Source organism: Saccopteryx bilineata, chromosome 3 (genome assembly GCF_036850765.1).
Source record: "Saccopteryx bilineata isolate mSacBil1 chromosome 3, mSacBil1_pri_phased_curated, whole genome shotgun sequence".
Classification (NCBI taxonomy): domain Eukaryota; kingdom Metazoa; phylum Chordata; class Mammalia; order Chiroptera; family Emballonuridae; genus Saccopteryx; species Saccopteryx bilineata.
The window spans coordinates 226009806-226032406 of record NC_089492.1 but is presented as its reverse complement, the minus strand read 5'-3'; the positions used below and the strand labels follow the sequence as shown (position 1 = coordinate 226032406).

The following is a 22601-nucleotide window of genomic DNA, read 5'->3' as shown; positions in this document are numbered from 1 at the left end:
CTTTTCTCTCTTTATCAGAATGTTTGTCACATTTTGATCTAGAAAATAATGAGCCTCTATTATAGTCAGATAAATAAGCAATATTGCCAAACGCACAAGGTGTTCTGGTCTTCTATATGCCTCTGGGAGTAATTGTCCGTAACTGGCTTTCCCTTAAGCTTTGACATACATGTAAATGTAACCAAGTGTATTCAAAATAAGAGATAAACTAATTTCTCTTTTGGTGTTAATGAATAACATAAAACTTTAAAAAATCTATTGAAATCTTGGATGTATGCAGTCATCACAGGAAAGGCGACTTTAAATTAAGCTTTGAGTCATATAGCCATCTACATTTCACTAACAGTTTTACAGACATGTTTAGCCAGTTTCAATAATATCACACAATGATATTCCTTGGGGTTTAGAGACAGTCTATTTTATTATAAAATATATAAACGGTTGAATGAATGAATATGAATGACAGCAGTTCAATAAGTGAGTTGAAAAGATTATAATGTTTTTCCTGCGCACAATTACACAAAAACACTATCATTTCTCACTGGAATACTACTGCAATGGCCTCCTTGGCCTATTCTCTACCTAGTGGCCAGAGCAGTCTTGTTAAAACTCAGTGCAGATCATGTATTTCCTTGTTTGTCTCCTGTGGCTGCCAGCGGTGGATAAGTGAGTGAACAGCCAGTGATTGACTCTCAGCACCTAGTGGAGCCTGCTTCTAATCTGCCTCTCTGCATTACAAACACTAGAAAGCCAAGTTACTTGATAAATTTAAGTTCTCACAATTGCAAACACCCAAGCCAGGTGTAAACGACAGAAGTTAATGAGGCCATCTTCCTGCCGTTTGTCCATTGCTCTGGTAGACAGCATTGAGGAGATTTTGAGTTTTTCTGCATGTGTTCTGATGTCTAGTCACTAACTCTTTGGATGGAGAGAAGTGGAAGTGGTATTGTTGGTGGGTCACGAATCCCTGCATGTAGTCCAGTGGTCCTCCAAATGCCTCACCTTCTTGACAGAAGCAGAGATAGCAACTGCTCTTGGCAGCTACTTTAAAAGCTTGTTCTAGGAGTCACTCCTGCAGGACCAGCCTAGATCCCATTCCTCTATCCCTTCCAATGATGTTCAAGCATTTATTCTCTGTACCAACCTCTTTCTGCTGTACATAACAGAATGTTTTTATTTCTGTATCCTAACCCTAATTATACAATTTTCCATTTCTGGATATAGTTTTCCAAATTCTGGTTTAAAATCTAAGTATTTCTGCTGATATATTCAATACAAGGCTCTCTGCTACCCCGCTGCTGTCATCTTCCTTTACTCTCCCTCTCCCTCCTTCCACCCCAGCCAGAGCCCCTTGGTCCTCCTGAAACACACCACACCTGTCCCTTCCTCAGGGCTTTTGCACTCACTACTCTCTTTGCCAGGGAAGCCTTATGTCCAGCTGTCTATCTGCATGACTGACTCCCGCATTTTCTTTAGATCTTTTGTTCAAATATTACCTTTATGGGGGGGGGGCTTCCTTGACCATGTTAAATAAAATAGCGACTGCTCCCAACACTCTCTTGCTCCTTACTCTGCTTATTTCTCTGGATAACTCTTATCATCACACAGCATAAAATGTACTTACTATTTGTGTCATCTCTCACCACTAAAAGGAAAATACTATGAAACAAGAGACTGTCACTGAAGTGTAACCTGCCTACAGAACAATGCCTAGCTCAAAGTAGGTGCATAACAAGTATTTAAGTGACTGATGTGTATTTGAAGAACTTATGAAAGTTTTTAGTCAGATGAACAAGATAGAGGTTTTCACAATTTACCAACCACTTACCATGTGGTAGGTACTACTCTCTATCATCCCTGGGTAAACAGAGCAGTGCCAGTCAGGTGAGTCAGTAGATAATTATAGTTAACTATACTTCAGTAAAGCTGGAAAAAAATAGATGATCGTAAGCCATTCACTTATTTAACATATATTTTTAAAGCATTTAATAGAATAGAGACAAACTTTTCATAGGCTTTCTATATGTCAAGCATACTGCAAAGGCATAATAAGCCTTATCTAATATACTTTTTATTACAACCCAATAAGGTAACTATTATCCCTGATTTACAACCAAGAAACTGGAGGCCTACTATAAAATCCAAGGTTGCCATACTAATGAAAGATAAAGCCTAGACCCTAGTTCTGTTCAACTCTATATTGTATTTTGCTAAGAGCCAGATGGAGAAAAGCCATCTCACTCGCTAGTGAGGTCAAAACAGCCTCCCAAGTAGAAGTAACACCTCCAGTAGACCTTCAAAAGTAATATGCTGGGATCAGGCTTACCAGGCTGAATGAACAGGATGCATGAGGACAGTGTACCATACTTTCATAAAGAAAGAAGCACAGGTCTTCTAGACTTTTGTTTTCATTAATAGAATAGATTAAATTTTGGCCCTAAGTCAGTTACTAAAATACATTTAAAATGCACACACACACCCATCCCATTAAAATCAACAATATGTAACTCAATCATGCAGAACAAATACTTGTAATGAAGGAATTATATGTAAACACAAGGTAGAGGAAGATCTAGATTCCAGATTTTAACAAAAGAGATATAATTGCCTATAAACAACATTTTCCATTTATAGTATATTATTAAATAACTTGTGTCAATTAAATTACATGCCAGTTAAATAGAATTTCAAGCTGTAATAAAACATGTTTAAAACAAGTAGAAGTTATTACTGAAGCACATAAATTGCTTTTTTTTCTACTAAGTTGAAGTGACACATTAAAAATTAATATTGACCTACGTTAAGCACTTTCTGTATTTAGAATATAAGTTTAAGGGTCAGGCTGTTAACTTTTCAAGGTAAAAATTAAATAAGGTAAAGATGGTTCAATCTTTTTTTTTAAATCCAAACAAAATAATAAAAGAAAATAAATATTTTAATGGATTGGTTTTTCATTTATGTTTTTAGGAATTCTTTTTCTTTTTTCTCTTAACCAACCAAAAGGAGGTTTTCTATAAAGCCAGATGGCAGGTATCCAGAGCTAAGTTTCAAAAGCACTTAAAACCAACTGTTCCATACTTGATACAAATGTCAAATTTCCAATTTACAGTTAATGTTAATGTACAAACGTGTATATACCTCTGTATCCTTTCATGATACAACTTCAATTTCAAATTACATATACATAGATATATGTATATATAATACATTATGTGTGTGTTTGTATGTCTAACGTGAAATAAATTTTTTTCAGGGAGTAAAATCAAACCAACCACTAAAATCCTTTACTTCTCAAACATCTGCATGTCTGCCCTCAACCGGCATTGCGCTAGAAGCTTAAATTCTAGGCCAAAAAAAATTAAAATCAAAAGAGGAGAATATTTACTCTTGGTTAGCTTATTGTACTAAGCTTCAGCCAATCTGTCTTCTTCCCCATCGTGTGGTTTATAGCAATTGGCTTTCACAGATGGTTTGAGTGACATCTTTTGAATAGCTGCTCCCACATTCTAGTTAGCTTCCAGAGGGGAAAAGGCTTTGCTTGTTTTCTAAATGCTGCACTCAAAGATATATACAGGTCATCTTAACATTAATCACACGATTAATTTCCAAATGTGTCTGGAGAAAGGGCAATCAATGGCATGGACAGAAGTAGAGTCCGGAAGGTTCTGGGCTTGAAAGGCAAATGAGAGGAGAAAGTGGAGCTGCACCCACTACATTTGATTGGCTGGAGTTTGGGTAGATCAAGTGAAGTGGCGAAAATAAAGCCGGAACTTGGAGGTTAATTACCGGTTTGATACAGGGTGTGGGTTAGGTTTCACGGAGTGACTCTGTGGGAGGATGGTGCTGGCGCAGGGTAATTGAGGGTTTCCTAGTGACCGCTGAGGCTTGGTGGAAAGTGAGCTGGTCAAGGCTGAGGCAATGAGGCATCAAATGAATGGGAGAACTAAATGAAGTAAAAAAAGCAGGTCTAATTAAAATGAGCGGAAAAGATTTTAAACTACCTCTGCTCTGGAAGCTGATTTTCCTCTCTAGTCACTTTAGAAAGGTGTGCTAACTTCTATTTTCCCAGTCCTCACCACCTAGGGGCCACAGGTGAGGTCAGTGCAATAGTGATAACACAAATTCTATGATATCAGGGAGTCCAGTGTCTGGGTCAGGGCATCCGGCTCCTCAATCTTCCCCCAGGCTACCTTAGGCGAAGTCTCCTTTCCCTGATCCTGTGGCCCCGAGAACTCAAGTGTTGCTGCTTTTCCAGTGTGCACCTGGATCCCCGATCTGCCACTGGAATTCCCCCAGGAAAAATGAGGAGTGCTAGGACCCACCTGGGCGCAAGTTCCTTATTCTTTGGTATAATCATAGTGTTCTGAATTTTAATTTTAAAGTGCATTGTGGGTAATTTTTATACAGAAATCAAGGTGCATCCCACAAATCAGTGCATAATAAGTATTTTAAAATTTATTTGATGAACATTTCCTAAGTTCCTTCTATGTGTGAGGCTCAGAAACAGGTTTAGGGGATGAAGGGCACAGTCCCCGCGCTCAAGAAATTTACACCACTTCTTTAAGCAAAGAAATACAAAAAGCTCTGAGACACAGACAACCGTGTGGTGATTACAGTAGGGAAAGGAGGTATGAGGAGGTAGAAGAGGATAAAAGGGGCATAAATGGTAATGGAAGAGCCTTGACTTAGGGTGGTGAATGTATGGTAAAAAAATAAATAAAGATAAAAAATAATATATATAAAAAAGAAATTTGCACCCCTCTAGTGAGGGAAACAGTCAAATAAATAGCACATTGCAATAGGGTAAAGTGTATTTATTTGTTTCCGTCTGGAGAGTATGTGTCTGTGTAGATCCATCTTCTTCCAAAGGTGGATCTTGGCAGGGTAGCAGGTGTTCAGATTTACTCTAGAAGCAGAGAGAAGCCTGCTTAACTCTGATGAGTGGTGGCCAAGAACAATTTTCTCCAGGAGGTTATCGTATTGCCCTATCGCACCATCAGGCCTGAAATTCCACATGCTGCCTTAAAGGCTTGGCTCCTCTACTGGAGAAGTGGAAGGGGGTGGGGGGGTGGGAGGAAGACAGGGAGCAGCAGCAGCAGTAGAGTAAGAGCCAACACTGGTTCAGGGCCTTTCACAGTGTTCTTATGACATCCCAGGGTATTTTTTAAAGTTTGCAAATTCTTAGGCCCCATGCTCTCCCAGAATCAGAAAGAGAGGAGGCAGGCTTGACAATTTGCATTTTAAATAAGCAACCTCAGTGAGTTTTATGCATAATAAACCGAATGAAAATTTTTGACCTACAATATGCTCTAGGTGCCAATGCCAGGAGTGCTGTCCAACGTAGTTCCTTTATTTTTCAAGCTCTGAGTTTTACCAAAGCAAAAAAGGGCAGTAATATTTAAAGATAATACAAACCCAGGGACATGGTGCTTCTGGGACTAATATCAAACATGGGCAGTTGCTCACTTTGATGCAAAACCAAGAAAATAACAAGGAAAGAAAGACCAATAATCATAATAGCTAGCCTTTACTGAGCACCTAATCATTAAAAATAAAAAAAATCAATCACTCAATAAAAATAAAGGCTTAGCTGTAAGTTTCTCCTCTACTCTTGTCAGATATGCCCCCCACCTGGCAGGAAAGGCTCTCCACCCAATTAGGTCCTCTAAGGGCTGGACTGACTACAACCCATCCTGTCCTCAACTTATTTAGTCTTACCTCTCTGCCAGCTTCTGGAACTCTTCAAACAAACCAATCACTTCCCCCCATGAGAACTAGGGGCTTTTCTACCCTCTTGTTACTGCAAAGTTGCCTCCTACAACTCCTTCTGATTTATTCTGCTCCCAAGTGCATCTCCCCCGGGCATTCAGTGCCTTCTTCCCCAGGCTAGAGTATATGTGACTAATACCGGTGCGGATCTCATTTGACTAGTGTTGAGTGTTGTGTGTTGGGCCAATTCACACTATTTAGAGTGTGTGGGGGTCTCTCCTTCACCACTGGGGTGAACAAGAGTTGACTGAAATAGAGTAGTTGAGTTGTGAAGAATGACTGAGATATGTAGGTAGAGAAATGGAGAAAAGCATGTCAGAACAGAGTTATAAAAGAGTATGATGTATCTGAGAAGGGACAAGCAGGTTGGTAAGAAGGGATGTAGTAAAGAATGAGGCTGATGAGGCAGGATCTTTGTGCAAAGCTAAGGAGTTTATGATTTTTCTCTAAAACATATTAAGAAATTTTAATCAGGCATTGCACAAAGATCATGCTGGTGGTGTGTGACCAGATTTAAAGTAGTGCAAGAATAAAGGCCGACCTGTCAGTAAGAATGCCACGACAGAGAGCCAAGCAGAAAGCAACAAGAGTCCAGACCAAGGCACTGGCACTGAGTCAGGCTCTGTAGGAACAAAGACAACAGAAGCCATTCAACTTAGTGGCCAACTAGATGCAGGGCTGAGAACATGGGAGAAGGAAGAATTGAGGATGACTGCTGGACTTGGTTAACCAGGAGCAGGTTGTCTTCAGTCGCTGAGATAGGAAATGCGTGTAGAAAAACAGGACTGTGATTGGGAAGAATTCAATTCTGGACACACTGATTTTGAGAAGTTTGTGAAACATCCAAATGATTTTGAGGCAAGAAAGTTAGAACAGTGAACAAAAGCCTCAAGCTCTACCCCTCCCTTTCTCTGTCTTGGCTGGAACATCACAGACACACCTTCACTGACCACCTGTTCCCTCGCTTCCCAACCCAGTGACCTGCAATTGGGAAGACCCAAAAGAAAACACTATCTGGAGAGGAGACTCAAAAATGAGCCGCATCGGCAGTCACCCTACCAATGCCAGAAGCAAAGGACCACCCAACTCCTCCCATACCTACATTTATTAATAGTAAACGCCTTACACCCAGACCTCATTGGACCATCTTGTTTCCTGAACTCGCTCGCTCTCACTTCTCGAGTGTGTACTATCACTGTGCATCGCTAAATCCTTCTGTCGCAGTCTTAAATCCATTATTTTTCTGTGACAAGAATCTGGGTCAGGTTGAAGCCTCCGTTGGTCTCCCTGGGTGCCACCCTGCATCAGTTTCCAGTTGGCAGCCCATGTGGTCCTTAGAACACACCGGAGACAAAAGTGATACCGGTTCTGACACTAGCCAAGGGGAATGAATGGAAGAAAAAGGAAGGTACCAACATTTAAGAGGTAATTGGGAAAAGAGATGTTTGCAAAGAAAACTGAAAGAAACCAGGGGTATCAGCAGAATGATCTGAAAATCAAGATGGGAAAGAAGTTGAATTGATTATACTTTTACGTAGATGATGAGGCTGTAGGATTCAGGGGATACTTAAGAGAGCAAAGTCCATGAAAAGGCTAGATAATTCAGAAAAAAAGATAGAGACATTATGCTTAATGAGAAGGAAGGTCATCACTTCCTGTAATGAAACAGGAAGTGTAGACAAAAGAATGCAAATAAATTTGTGTTAATAGGGTTAGGACTTTCTTCATTGTGAAAAAAAAAATCCAGATAAATTGTCTTTCACCACTGGAGGGAACAAACTCTGGAAAACAGTGTTCCTCACTTATTTAATCAGAAGCCTAACAATCAAAAGGAAAGGAATTCTAGCAACTTAAAAGTTTTCATTTATGTGGAAACATAGATTGATAAGACATAAAAGGAAACACAATTTGTGAAGGACTTAGAAGCTATGGTGATAGGTCTATAAAAGACTACATGAAATCAGCTAATAAACTCAGAACTTACTCTAGGATTTAAAAAAAAACCCTGCAAAATGTAAAAAATCCAAATTACATGAATAATCTGTGAAACGGAATTATGTACAGTGTTAATTCCTAAGCAAAATAATATCTCACCAAATAATACATGAGTATAATTCTGTTCAAATGCATTTGTCACACCTACTAAAAGTGCTTTGATTAGAAGTAATGCTTACAATTGGATTTCAGATGGATGCTGAAATCAAAATAAACATCCAAAACAAATTGATAAGTTCAAGTTCATCCTGGGTTTTTTTATTACTCACAAGATCAGATAGTTCTCATCATCTGAAGACTATTTTATCTTTTAGAAGCAAAATAAAATATTTTTAAGGACAATTTATTATTTCAAAAATAAGAATAAAATAAATCGTATGATACACTTAGTGCAAATTTAATACAAATACACTAGAATTTTTTACAGAGCATTCATAAGAATAAATCGAAAATTACCAGCATAGGTCAGAACTAATTCTGAATGTGCACATATATACTGCTCACAAAAATTAGGGGATATTTCAAAATGAATATGAAGTAATAAAACATCCCTTAATTTTTGTGAGCTGTGTATAATTGTAGAATACTCAAAATAATAAATTATATATACATATACACATGTATTACATATATATACACATATATATATTGCATATACATACTCTGAAATCTGATGTCATTTATTTTTGCTTTTGATATTAAACTCTTTAGAGCCTAATATTTATTTAAGAAAGCATTTCTCTTATATAGAATTTAGCAACTAATTTGTCAGAAAAAACTTTTAGTTAAAAATATTTGAAAATGTTGGAAAAATAAAAGTATTGGGAAGAAATATTTATAACTCCAATAAGACAAAATATTTTTATAAACATCTACCAGGTATGTCTTGAAATGCATAAGTAAACACAGACAATTATATACAAGTGAAATTATACATATTCTGTACGTGCTTTTTAAACTTAATATTCTTTTTTTTTTTTTTTGCAGTATGTGTTAAATCTTTTTTTTATTGTTGTTGATTTTCCATTTAGGTTGTCATTACCAGTATCCATTTCTTTTTTTTATATATAAATTTTTATTAATGTTAATGGGGTGACATCAATAAATCAGGGTACATATATTCAAAGAAAACATGTCCAGGTTTTCTTGTCATTCAATTATGTTGCATACTCATCACCCAAAGTCAGATTGTCCTCCGTCACCCTCTATCTAGTTTTCTTTGTGCCCCTCCCCCTCCCCCTTCCCCTCTCCCTCCTTCCCTCCCACGCCCCCCCTCCCCCCTACCTCCAGTAACCACCACACTCTTGTCCATGTCTCTTAGTCTCGTTTTTATGTCCCACCAATGTATGGAGTCATGTAGTTCTTGGTTTTTTCTGATTTACTTATTTCACTCCATATAATGTTATCAAGATCCCACCATGTTGTTGTAAATGATACTATGTCATCATTTCTTATGGCTGAGTAGTATTCCATAGTGTATATGTGCCACATCTTCTTTATCCAGTCTTCTATTGAAGGGCTTTTTGGTTGTTTCCATGTCTTGGCCACTGTGAACAATGCTACAATGAACATGGGGCTACATGTGTCTTTACATATCAATGTTTCTGAGTTTTTGAAGTGTATACACAGTAGAGGGATTGCTGGGTCATAAGGTAGTTCTATTTTCAGTTTTTTGAGGAACCACCATACTTTCTTCCATAATGGTTGTACTACTTTACAGTCCCACCAACAGTGAATGAGGAAAACTTAATATTCTTAATACTGTGCCTTGAACATCTTCCCATGTTAGTAACTATAGATCTACATGTTTTTTTTATTATTTTTTAAAATTTTTTTATTAATTTGCAGTGACATTGATAAATCAGGGTACATATGTTCAGAGAAAACATCTCCAGATTATTCTGACATTTGATTATACTGCATACCCCTCCCCAAAGTCAAATTGTCTTCTGTCACCTTCTATTTGGTTTTCTTTGTGTCCCTCCCCTCCCCCTACTCTCTCTCTCTCCTTCCTCGTGCCCCCCCATTACCATCACATTCTTAAATTATTTATTTATTTATTCATTTTAGAGAGGAGAGGGAGAGACAGGAGAGACAGAGAGAGAGAGAGAAGGGGGGAGGAGCTGGAAGCATCAACTCCCATATGTGTGCCTTGACCAGGCAAGCCCAGGGTTTTGAACCGGCGACCTCAGCATTTCCAGGTCGACGCTTTATCCACTGCGCCACCACAGGTCAGGCCTTTTTTTTTTTTTTTTAATTATTTATTTATTTATTCATTTTAGAGAGGAGAGGGAGAGACAGGACAGAGAGAGAGAGAGAAGGGGGGAGGAGCTGGAAGCATCAACTCCCATATGTGTGCCTTGACCAGGCAACCATCACATTCTTGTCCGTGTCTCTGAGTCTCATTTTTATGTCCCACCTATGTATGGAATCATATAGTTCTTAGTTTTTTCTGATTTACTTATTTCACTCCGTATAATGTTATCAAGGTCCATCCATGTTGTTGTAAATGATCCAATGTCATCATTTCTTATGGCTAAGTAGTATATATGTACCAAAGCTTTTTGATCCACTTGTCCACTGACGGACACTTGGGCTGTTTCCAGATCTTCACCAAGCTGGTGAGTTTTCGCTCAAACCAGATGAGCCTGTGCTCAAGCTGGCAACCTCGGGGTCTCGAACCTGGGTCCTCGGCATCCCAGTCCGACGCTCTATCCACTGCACCACCACCCGGTCAGGCTCCATTTCTTTTGTTCTTTCTTTTTTTATTTTTTTCCGAGACAGAGAGTCAGAGAGAGGGATAGACAGGGACAGACAGACAGGAACAGAGAGATGAGAAGCATCAATCATTAGTTTTTTGTTGCAACACCTTAGTTGTTCATTGATTGCTTTCTCATATGTGCATTGACCAGAGGGCTACAGCAGACCAAGTAATTCCTTGCTCGAGCCAGCGACCTTGGGTCCAAGCTGATAAGCTTTGCTCAAACCAGATGAGCCCGCTCTCAAGCTGGCAACCTCGGGGTCTTGAACCTGAGTCCTCCGCATCCCAGTCCAATGCTCTATCCACTGAGCCACCGCCTGGTCAGGCAGGCTACACTTCTTATATTACTAATGATGTTGAACAGCTCTTTTCATGAGTGTTGGCTATACATGTACCTATTCCTGTATGAGTTATCTATTCATGTCCATCTCTCTCGTAGGGCACTCATCATTGACTAACTTGAAGAATTCTTTTTCTTTTTTTTTAGATTATTCACCTTTATCTAGCATTGGAGATCTTTTTCTACTTTTCCTACTTTGCTCTTTCTTTTAGTTTTGGATTTTGAGTAAAAGTATACTGCTCACAAAAATTACAGGACATTTCAAAATGGATATGAAGCAATACAAAAAAGAAGCATTTGATTTTTTTTTAAATTAAACAAGAACATCAGAAAAGCAAATGACAAGTTAAAGAAAGTTGTTCAATCATGCAAATGAGATGCAAAACCAGCTTTATTTCATTGGTAAAAATGCGCTGTACAAAAGGCTGAAAGTACTGGAGTATCTGCAGTTTAGATTAGGGGATCACTGATCCACTAATTTTTGTGAGCAGTGTATAAGAGTCTTTTCACCTCCCAAATAGATAGAAAGTTCTCTAACTTCATAACTATTTTCATCCACTGAAAAGCCACTTTTACCACTCACAAAAGTGAGAAACATTTCTAGACTCTCTTCTGTTCCAAGTTGTTCTTGGATTAAGGACTCTAGTAACTCTAACATGTTAAAAAAATAAAAAAAAGTATCTGCTGGGACTTGTTCCAACTCATTTTCTTCTGAAATTTTTGGGCTATTTGCCCTTTTTTCATACACACACACACACACACACACACAACTTCAGAAACATTTTTCCATATATCTAAAAACACTTACTGTGATTTTGGTATCAGTACGAAAAGGGAAATCTTTACATGAATCTGACCAAGAATTCTTTCTTTGAATGTGTAGTCTTTTATGTTTCTCAGGAACGTTTTCAAGTTTTCTTCTTAAAGGTCCTATTTCTTGAAAATGTTGTCACTTATAGTTCACTGCTTATTAAATTAGTAATAGTAGTACTGTTATTGTGAATGAGATTTTTTCCATGATATTTTCTAACTGATCAACTGGTTTATATTAATTTTGTATATTTATTATGCTATTAGTCACCTTTCTGAATATTATGCTATTAGTCACCTTTCTGAATTCATTAATAATTTTCTCACTTGTTCTCTTACATTCCCTGGGTTTTGAATATTACTCTAAATAATGATTCTTCAACGTGGTCCTTTCCAATATCTAACTATGTAAAATTAAATGTTTAAGATATGGCTTATTGTAGTTTTCATTAATTTTGCATAGACATAATAAATACTTTCAGTGAATAAACTGAACTCTTTTGGTTAGCTCAGGAAAGTTTTGATAATTATCTCTTTTATTTTTCTGGACTTTGGGGAGGCACATTTATAATCCAAAGGCTTTGTTTTCATTTCTCATTTGCTCTAGTTTTGTTTGTTTGGTTTTTTTTTTTTTTGCTGACCTCTTTTCTCAACATTTTTGGAGAGTGATCAAATTACCCACATGACCAATGATGTTTTCCATAGTGTCAGTTACGCTGATTAGTACCTTCTATGAGAATCTGCATTTGGGTTTCCTTCTATTTTTGTATTTTTAGGGTACTCCCTTTTCATTCCTCCCCTGTATCTCAACTTATTCTTTCTTTACAGCTCATAAAAATGAAAGAATAATTGTCTAAACACTTCTTCGTGCAAGATAGAGTGCTGAGTATTTCAGACATTATCTTGTTGACTTCTTATACTCAGAGGTAGCTATTACTTCCATGTTACATGTGAGGACACTGGGACTCCAGATGACTAGGGTAATTTGCCCAGGACTCCACAGCTGGTCTGTAGTAGAGCTGGGATTTAAAGCCAGGCTTTCTGCCTCTCTAACCCATGCTTTCAACAACTCGACCACAAGTTGCATATGCTCTTACCCCCCCCCCACCCCCCCCCACCCCCATTCACAAGGGAGCTCAGTTCCTTTCAGATCTATATCTGGGGTGAGCTGGTATCATAAGTACCTTGTGTCAATCCTATATGCTGGACTAAGGCATGAGCAACTTCTGCTCTGATTCTTAGATAATCTGGCTTTGCTAGTCGGGCAAATGTCCTTTGTACATGTGCTGTGCACTCTCCAGCATTCACTGCAATCCAGGGATTCCTCTCCACCTATCTGCAAGGCTTTCTCTGTGACTGTACATCCAAGGGTACAGAGTGCCCCTGCCTCCTGAATCTGTAGTTGTATCAAAAACTGAATCCTGTAGTCCATAAATTGCAAGTGAAAGCAAGAAGCTGAGGAATAGTAGTGGATGGGCACAAATTTCTACCTAGCTCAAATATTTCTGGGCAATAAGGACTTTGATTCTCTAGGTAGTGTAGCTCCTGTGTCTTGAGTTAGAAGCTGTGACTGAACTGAGGCTTTTTTCCTACCTACTTTGCAGCTAATTTGGATCAATGTATCAAATGACTGGTACTGGAGTTAGCGTAAATTTCCAATGGACTTTCGCATAAGGTTTTCCTCTTATCTTTAGTTTCTAGCATCGTTGCTGTCTTGGTGGACATTTTACATGAAGCCAGCCAAGGATAAATTGAGGACTGCTAATCTGAGGCCACATTTAACACACTTTAATGAGCATCTGAATCACACAATTGGTTTGGGATCACTGTTAGACTCACTCTTAAAGTGCATAATGTGTCCCCATCAATACCTGTGTCAGTGGTCATGGCCACAAGCCAAAGCGACTCTGGATTTCTTTTGATAGTATAATGTTTCCTAGACTCCTTGAACGTAGGAAATTCTCACAATATGAGCTATTCCTAAAGCTCGATGGATTAGTAAAATTGTCTTATGACAATTTGCAAATGACATTTTAGAAAATCACTGTACTACAAAACAGTACTATTGTAAAGAGAGTTAAGGATTAAGCCAAGGTGTTTTGCTGTCTGTAAAATGTGGCTGAGGGCACTGTGAGCGCCAGGCCAAAGTGACCCCACAGGTTTTGCTGTTCTTCAAAATTATCTTGAACAGGAAAAAAGCTCTCTAAACTGTAAATTGTGAAAACCCCCCAGCACACATTGAATCTCTTGCCGCAGTAAAGCTGAGCTTAGGGTATAAAAAAATGCTACCTGATTTTTTCATTCCCTTTCAAAAGTACCAAAGTTATTTTGTAGTTCTATGGCCATAGCTATTATGGATAAAAAGAGCTAACAAATGCATCAAAACATTAAATGCATAATTGGAAATCCCAAGCTAGACTAAGTGCCCCTCATTGGTGTCTCAGGTCACCCATTGTGATGGTTAGTTTTATGTTAAAAAAAAAAGTCATCAGTTGACTTTAAGGAGGTTATCCTCAATAATGCAGGTGGGCTGCTTCAATCAGTCAAAAGTCCTAAGAACAAAAACAGAGGTTTCCCAGAAAAAGAAATCTGCCTTAATGCTGAAACATACAAGCCCTGCTGGCCTGCCCCCATAACTGCATGAGGGAAATTTTCAGAAACAAATCTCTTTATACATGCACACATATATGCGTAATGTGTGTGTGTAATATTTTAAAAAGTGTTTTGCATGGCTCTTGTCCCTACACAACTATAAGCTCTATGTCTTACACATCTTTGTATCCTCAAATTCTAGCACAATGCTTTCTCAGACTTAAGTACTCAATAAATATTTTGAATTAACGTATGAATAGAATAATCCCTTCATAAAAGTCAAACCAGGAGGTAAGTGACACTGAGGCAAGGATGACTACAACAGGGTCAGAAACTAGGAATCTGAGGCAAAACGAGGCTCCCAAGCAGGCAGCTCCGCTCCTGCCGTAGCCAGAGCTGCAGCAAGCCAGGAAAGCCACAGGTCTGGAAATTAACTCAGGTTTTTATATAAAAAGCCTACTAAAAAAATGTTGGCGGAGTTTGAATATACTAGTCACGTCAACCTTGACATGTCTTTTCACCTTCTTAAGGTCAGGGTGACTTATCAATTTATCTCTAACACAATATATGATTCCAAGGTCAAAGCAATCAGGAGCAGAAATTCAGACAGTCGAGACACAACATAATTCTTGTTGATACTGCAGGCTGCTCTCTACTCTGTGCCAGGCAGCACTGGTGACTGGTGTGGCAGACCTTAGGCTACAGGCACCAACAGTGCAGTAAATACAGTTGGCTGAAAACTGGGACTAGAACTAGAACTACAAGGAGATTCATAGGGGACGCGTCCAACGCTACATAATCATAAGCACAGTAGTTAATACACAGTTTGGCTATTCACTGCACTGTATTAAGGGATTGTGAGTGTTAAGTCAGCAGTATGTTTCAGCTCATTCTGTAATTATTCTGTAAAAGGCAGATTTAGACAAGAGATGGAGGGAGACGGAGAAGAGTCACTTCTATAGGTTGTAAACCTCGAGGACTCTGATCCTTGTAGTCCTGGGATCTATGGGGTTGCAAGTGAATTTCCAGGCGCCTGTGTGTCCCTGAATGCCAAGCTGCCCACACGGCTATGGCCATCATGGGAGGTAGGGGCCTGGGCCTGGGAGGGTCTCACAGAGGACCTGAATGCGGCTGAGAGATGAGCTCCGCCTTGGGGCACCAAGAAAAGATTCTGACTTTTACAAAATAATTACTCCTTTCTCTTTTTGTAGAAAAAGGAATCCTTCATTTTAAGATGTATATAACATGCTAGTGTATAGAATCATCACATTGGTTTTTTAATACAACTTTCCAAAGATGTTAGTTACAGATGATAACTTATAAAAGAAATAGTGAATAAACTTGAAGAATTCTAATGGCAAGAACACTTCAGAATGGCACATATAGCTAGAAACCAATGATACCCCTCAATTACAGAAGTTAGCAGTGCTTTCTGCCTCCTGTTAAAGCAGGATTCTATGTCCAAATTAGAAACATGACTGTCATTCAAAAGGACAAATCAAGTCAAGAGAATGAACCATATAACACAACAACAGAAAGAGGCTGTGTGCACATGAAGAAAAACAAGAACAAAATTAACAATCAAACCTCATTCCCTTGGACATAATATTGATGGCAAGATTTCTAAGCAATCATTTACTTAGTTTAAAGACTTGGTAAGAAACTAGACAAACTCAGTCTTTAATTTCCTATAGAATCATTGTGGGTGACCATGTTATGAAAACAAAAGCAGAGCATTCATAATGTCAACTTTGTTTATTTATATTTTAAAAATACAAGATCCCGTCATACAGACAGATAATTCTAAATCTAATTTGAATTCAAGTCAGTGAAGTAGTCTCTATCTGAAGACTATGCACCTAGTATCTTATTATATCAAAGAAAAGGCTGCTGCTGTCCTCACAGAATATAGGGATCAATGGTAATCAACCACTAACAAGGTGAATGTGCTAGTATTTTGGTAAATATTGGAAAAATAACATATGTCCTGGACACTGTTTATCTTGCCCTTCCAAGGTACTCATAGATCCAGATAAGATTAGTTTGGACAAGGGGTCTTGTTTAGTCCAGAAAATCTTCAGAGTCCATACAGTTCTGGGCTAATCAAAGATGAAAGAAACTTTATAAGGAGAAGTAGGCTTAGAAATAAAGCAGTCTTCTTTTTAATTAGCATGTTTTAGTCAAAAGTATGACATTAATGATTAAGCATTAGGATTTCTATAATGCACCCAATGCTGGTGACCACAACACTCTTCTTCCTAATGTGACTGCTTGATTGCAGGTAGAAGACATGAAGAGTATTACCAGCTGTAACATAAGTTGTACTCCATGCCCAGGATCTCTAAAGACAAATCTTGTTTTTTAAAAAAGAAACTCATTTGAATCAAATGAATGCCAATTAAAGCAAAGATAGTGCAAGTAAAACTGGGGTAAGAAACCTCTAATTACATGAGAAATACATGAGAGAATCATGATATGAGAAGAATCATTTTTCCAGTAGCCCCACTGCTATGAATGATATTTTCATGAGCCTGGGCCACCTTCTCCAGTGGATACTGTGGACCTATTACAGGTCTCAACCAACCAACTTCCATTCCAGCTTGAAGGGCTGCTGCAAATTGCTGAAATTCTTCCTAAATGAAAGAGAAAAGTGTTTTTTGTTTGTTTGTTTGTTTTTTTGTAGAGGAACATATAAGTTGATTTTCAAAAGCATTAAATATTTTCAGAGTCTAAAAATGAATAAAAAGTTTCTTACAAATATGTGGCTCTTTTCAACTTGTCCAGAACTATAGAAAAAGTAGTTCTCTAGAGCAGTGGTCCCCAATCTTTTTTGGGCCACGGACTGGTTTAACGTCAGAAAATATTTTCACCAGCCTTTGGGGTGGGACGGATAAATGTATCATGTGACCAAGACAAGCATCAAGAGTGAGTCTCAGATGGATGTAACAGAGGGAATCTGGTCATTTTTTAAAAATAAAACATCATTCAGACTTAAATATAAATAAAACAGAAATAATGTAAGTTATTTATTCTTTCTCTGCAGACTGGTATGAAATGGCCCACGGACCAGTACCAGTCCGCGGCCCGGGGGTTGAGGACCACTGCTCTAGAGGGTAATCATTAGTCTAATTGGTCTGAGACAGTATCAGCTTACAAAATACTTACTATCCTGAAATAATTACTAATAGTATCTCTTGTCTCTCTCAAAAGTTTCCTCACTTGGAAAACAAATGGAATTGTCCTCCTAGTTATCTTCTGGTGACTAATCCTTCACACAAACATCTATTCAGATAACTAAATTTAACATCTACCTAAACTTTCAGTCTGCCTACCTAGGCAAATTGCAGCAGTGTTTAAGTTACCAAAATCAGAATGATCTCTTTCCCGCCTGATGGTTGGTGGTGCAGTGGATAGAGCACCGACCTGGGAGACTGGGGTCCTTGTTTTGAAACCCTGAGGTCATTATCTTGAGTGTGGGCTTGCCAGATTGAGTGCCAGGTTGCTGGCTTGAGCCAGGATCATCAACATGATCACATGGTTGCTGGCATGAAGTCCAAGGTCACTAGTTGAGCCCACGCTCTCTGGCTTGAGTAAGGGGTCACTGGCTCAGCTTGAGCCCCCGCTGGTCAAGGCACATATGAGAAAGCAATGAATGAACAACTAAAGTAAGCAGCTATAAGGTGATGCTTCTCATCTCTCTCTTCCCTGCCTCTATCTCTTTTCTCTCTCTTAAAAGAAAAAAAGAATTATCTCTTTTCCTACCTTGGTTGATGAGTATAGAGCAACTCCAATTATACTAGATTCCTTTGCCATAGTGTCCCGTGGGTTTATTTCAATAGGGCCCCTGCTGCCAACAACCTATTATGAAGAATAACATATCTATATTTAAAGAGTCCTGCAATAGTGTCAAATTATATTAAGATTTCAAAGTAGTAAAAAAAGAAAGAAAAGGAATACTTACTATTACTCGTCCTCCATATGCCAGAAGATTCAAATCATTACTAAGATTTACATTAGCCAACATTTCAATGATAACATCAATTCCTTTTTCACCAACAGATTTCTATATAAAAGAGTGCAGAGTAAGTTAAGATAAGCAAAAAAACTATAAAAATAGTTATCACTGTCCCATATTTTATAGAAACGTGTTTCGAATGATATAAAATGCATATTTTTAGACTAATAATGCAAATTTTAAAATGATCTAATTGCATAGTGATGATGTGATTCCAAGGTGATGAGACACATCTAAGATGATGAAGATTTGTATGTTATGCAATGTGCCTGTTACACAATGGCTAAGTACCACATTAGCAGGAATACACGGCCGGTTATCAAGAAAGAAAAAGTTACAACTCTGATCAGCTGTAATGCTCATAGAAAGTTCCACAGAGATGATGCCTGGGCCCTGAGGGGTGAACAGGAGTTTCTTCAGCAAAAAGGAAGAAAGAGGAGCAGAAGGAAGCTCGTCGTCAGGCAGAGGCTGTCCGGACGGGAAATCGGAAGAGCAGAGCTGCAGGGACCGAGTCGAGATGGGAAAGCGGTACAGCTGACCCGGACTGTGCATTCGGGAAGGCAGGCAGGGAGGAAAGCGAGAGGGTAGGAAAGGATAGGAATTACAGAATTCCCAGTCTATAATTCGGGACAGACTGGGAAAATACAGTGAACTTTGTGCTAAAGGGCTTGGACTTTGGGGAGCAGATTCATTCATTAATTCTTGTGTCAGGCACAAGAGAGACAAAAATTCCTATCCTCATGGAGCTCCCATTTTAGTTATTGCTAGACATCTTTTTTTTTTTTTTTCATTTAAAGAGAACCAAATAAATGATTCTGGAGAGAGCGGAGAAGATGAAAACTAAACAAAGTACAATGGTGAAGAAAATGGAGAAAAGTGATATATTTGAAAGGCATGTTAGAGATGAAGCTGATATAATGAGGTGAGCAATCTGATGGGGAGGAGGGAGAACAGTGATTAAAAGATAGGAATTAAAAGTGAAATGTGGGTTTTTATCTTGGATGTCCAAATGTCCAGCAGGCTGATCAGGCCAGAGACTGTGTTGGAGATCAACATTATAAGGTACTGACTGAAGCCATGGGCACATATGAGACTGATCAGGGTGGAGGTCTAGCACCAGAAAAAATGAGACCAGGAAAAAGCCAAAGGAAAACCAACATTTGAGTAATGTAAAGAGCAGGGAGACTGAAAATGAAGTTAAGGAAGTAATCAGTTTGTGGGAGGGGTGGGCATGGTCAATTAATTGTTGCTGAAAATCAGACAGGATGAGGACTGAGACAGAGGAGCAAGCAGACTGGTAAGAAGGAGCTTATCCGCGACCTCTGATCGGTAGTGCATGAAGCTGGGGTAAGCCAAACTGCAATGGGAGGTAAGGAGAGGCAAGGAAATAAAAGCAGTAACTGCTCACTCTCACTACTTCCCCAAGAAGTGTGGTGGTAAGGGAGAGGAGGACGGGTGAGCTGAAAGGTTAAGAGAATGTTTGCAGAGAATGAGAGAGACTGCTTTGGAAGAACTTCTGATTGTTCCTCCAAAGCACTCAGTTAACAAATGAATATTATTCCCTAGCTTAGACAGATCTAGTTTGTAACCCGAGGATACGCACCTCCCATGGAAAATTTATACCAATAGAAATTATACTAATAACACCTCACAGGTGCAAATACAAAGCTGTGGATATTTAATGCAAATATAAACTGAGATTTGCATTAAAGAGTACAAATTTTTACAGCTATATGGCTAGAGAGACTAAATTTTATTTGGTAAACATAAACAAGACAGAAATGAGAGTGAAGGTTTAAAAATAGACAGCTCTGCTTTTTATATCAAAACATTAAAACATACATAGTCATAAAAACCATAGGAATTTAAAAAATGAAGCAAACAACTCTAAGAGAGTGGCTGATAAAAAGAACTTATAAAAAAACACATACATCTCCCAAGAAAGAAAATTATACTTCTGTAAAACTGTAGGACAATTTTACCTTAATTTTGTCAATATAATTAACTTCTCTGTGATTAAACACTTCATGGGCTCCATTTCGCAAAACAATGTTTTGTCCTTCCTCAGTACCAGCTGTGCCCAAAACCTTTAAGCCATAAGCTCTAGCAATTTGGCATGCTGCTAGTCCAACCTGAAAAACAAAATATTACTCAATAGTTTATTACTTAGGGGGAGGGTTCACATTTTTGTATTTGTCAATCACAGTTGACATTCAAGATGATTTTATATTAGTTTCAGGCACACAGCACAGTGGAGTGACATTTGTAATAACTTACAAAGTGATCCCTCAGGTAAGTCTAGTAACCACTTGGCACCAGGCATAGTTATTACCATGTATATTCTCTATGCTGTACTTCACATCTCATGACTATTTTGCAACTATTTTGTACTTAATCCCTTCGCCGTTTTCACCCAGTCACCCAAGCCCCTTCCCATCTGGCAACCGTCAGTCCATTCTTTTAATCCAGTAGTTTTAGATTCTTTGCATCCTTGCAAACATTTATTAAATATAACTTAAGGTTCTAAGTCCTACCCTATTAAGGAACTTCATGTCTAAATGAAGACATAGAATGATAGCTAACTTTTATTATTATTTATGATATGATGCCAGGTCCCACACCAAATAATTTCTATGCATCATTTTACTTCATCCTTACAAGACGCCTATGAAGCAGGAATGATTACTGTCCCTATTCTACATAAGAAACATGAACCTTTTCGGCCCTGGCCGGTTGGCTCAGTGGTAGAGCGTCGGCCTAGCGTGCGGAGGACCCAGGTTCGATTCCAGGCCAGGGCACACAGGAGAAGCGCCCATTTGCTTCTCCACCCTTCTGCTGCGCTTTCCTCTCTGTCTCTCTCTTCCCCTCCCGCAGCTAAGGCTCCGTTGGAGCAAAGATGGCCCGGGCGCTGGGGATGGCTCTGTGGCCTCTGCCTCAGGCGCTAGAGTGGCTCTGGTCGCAACATGGCGACGCCCCGGAGGGGCAGAGCATCGCCCCCTGGTGGGCAGAGCGTCGCCCCCTGGTGGGCGTGCCGGGTGGATCCCGGTCGGGCGCATGCGGGAGTCTGTCTGACTGTCTCTCCCCGTTTCCAGCTTCAGAAAAAATGAAAAAAAATAAAAATAAAAATAATAATAATAAAAAAAAAAAAAAAAAAAAGAAACATGAACCTTTTCAAATGTAAATAACTTGCCCGGGTCACAGAGATGGAAATAAGAGCTGGACCAAATCAAAATGTAGAACTTGAGTTTTTAATTACTTTATCAAAATGTTTACATAGCATCTGTTTTGTGCAAAGGCATAGGATTTAAAGATGATCAAAATATAAGTTTATATGTTCACTGACTCCATACTTTCACTGTTCATATTTTAAAAATACCATATAACAGATATAAGGCTTCTACCATTTGAGTGGAAGAGACAGTTACATGGGCAAATTAATTTATACATCTATATGATAAACATTTATTGAGTGTTTACGATGTGCTAGACATGGTACTTCACACAAGAAACTTATATTCTAAAGAAGTGGGAAGATGATAAACACATAAACAAATACATGAACAAAGTAAATTCAGAAAATAAAAAGTGTGAACAAAAACAAAACAGCTGATTGGATTAGAAAGAGGCAGGGAGAGGGGCTAGTTAGGTCACCAGGAAAAGCTGTTCTAGAGAGATGAGACCCGAATGAAGTGGGGTCAAGCCACATGCAGATACTGGACCCCACATGGAGGATGCTGCAGGTAGAATGAGCATGGCTAACCTGCTGACGGGGATGAGCTTGGGGTGTTCAACTGTAAGAGCGACAACGTGGCTTGAGGAGCACGTGGGGGAGAGTGGAAGTAGAAGCCAGAGGGGCACAGAGAGGCCTCTGGGGGTAAAAGTTTGGATTACATGAAAGAATCAAGCAGAACCACCAGAGAGCTTAAACAGAATTTGACCTGATTTAGCCTATTTAACCCTTGAATTATATGAGAGATAAAAAAATTACAGGGAAATAAGAGTAGGAAGACCAGTTAACAGATGATGTAAGAGTCTAGCTAAGAGGCTTGGACTAAGATGGCCACATGGAAAGAATAACAGGTTCAGATTCAGTTTAGAGATAAACAAACTGAAGGCCTTCCTCATAGATTGTGGGACATGAGGAACAGAGAAAAATCAAGACTATCTCCTAGGTCTTTGACCAGATTAAGTGAGTAGATTGATGGGATAAGGAAGATTAGAGGATGAAGTCTGTGAAAGCATCAATAATTCACTTGGAACATGCTGAGTGTATATTGCTCACCTAACTGGTGATGTTTGGTAATCAGCTCAATCAATAT

At 38.8% G+C, this 22601-nt stretch overlaps 1 protein-coding gene across 1 annotated transcript in view; it reads right to left on the bottom strand.

The window, feature by feature from the left end:
- Positions 1-16007: 16007 nt before the first annotated feature.
- The window catches only part of CRYZ (crystallin zeta), a 32942-nt gene continuing 26348 nt past the window's right edge, over positions 16008-22601 (bottom strand). Inside the window, exons 6-9 of the mRNA XM_066268877.1 lie at positions 20265-20414; positions 18229-18330; positions 18030-18125; positions 16008-16900 (exon numbers count right to left, since the gene is read on the bottom strand). Of these exons, the coding sequence (XP_066124974.1) occupies positions 16736-16900; positions 18030-18125; positions 18229-18330; positions 20265-20414 (513 nt within the window). The 3' untranslated portion in view covers positions 16008-16735. The remainder of the gene's footprint in view (positions 16901-18029; positions 18126-18228; positions 18331-20264; positions 20415-22601) is intronic.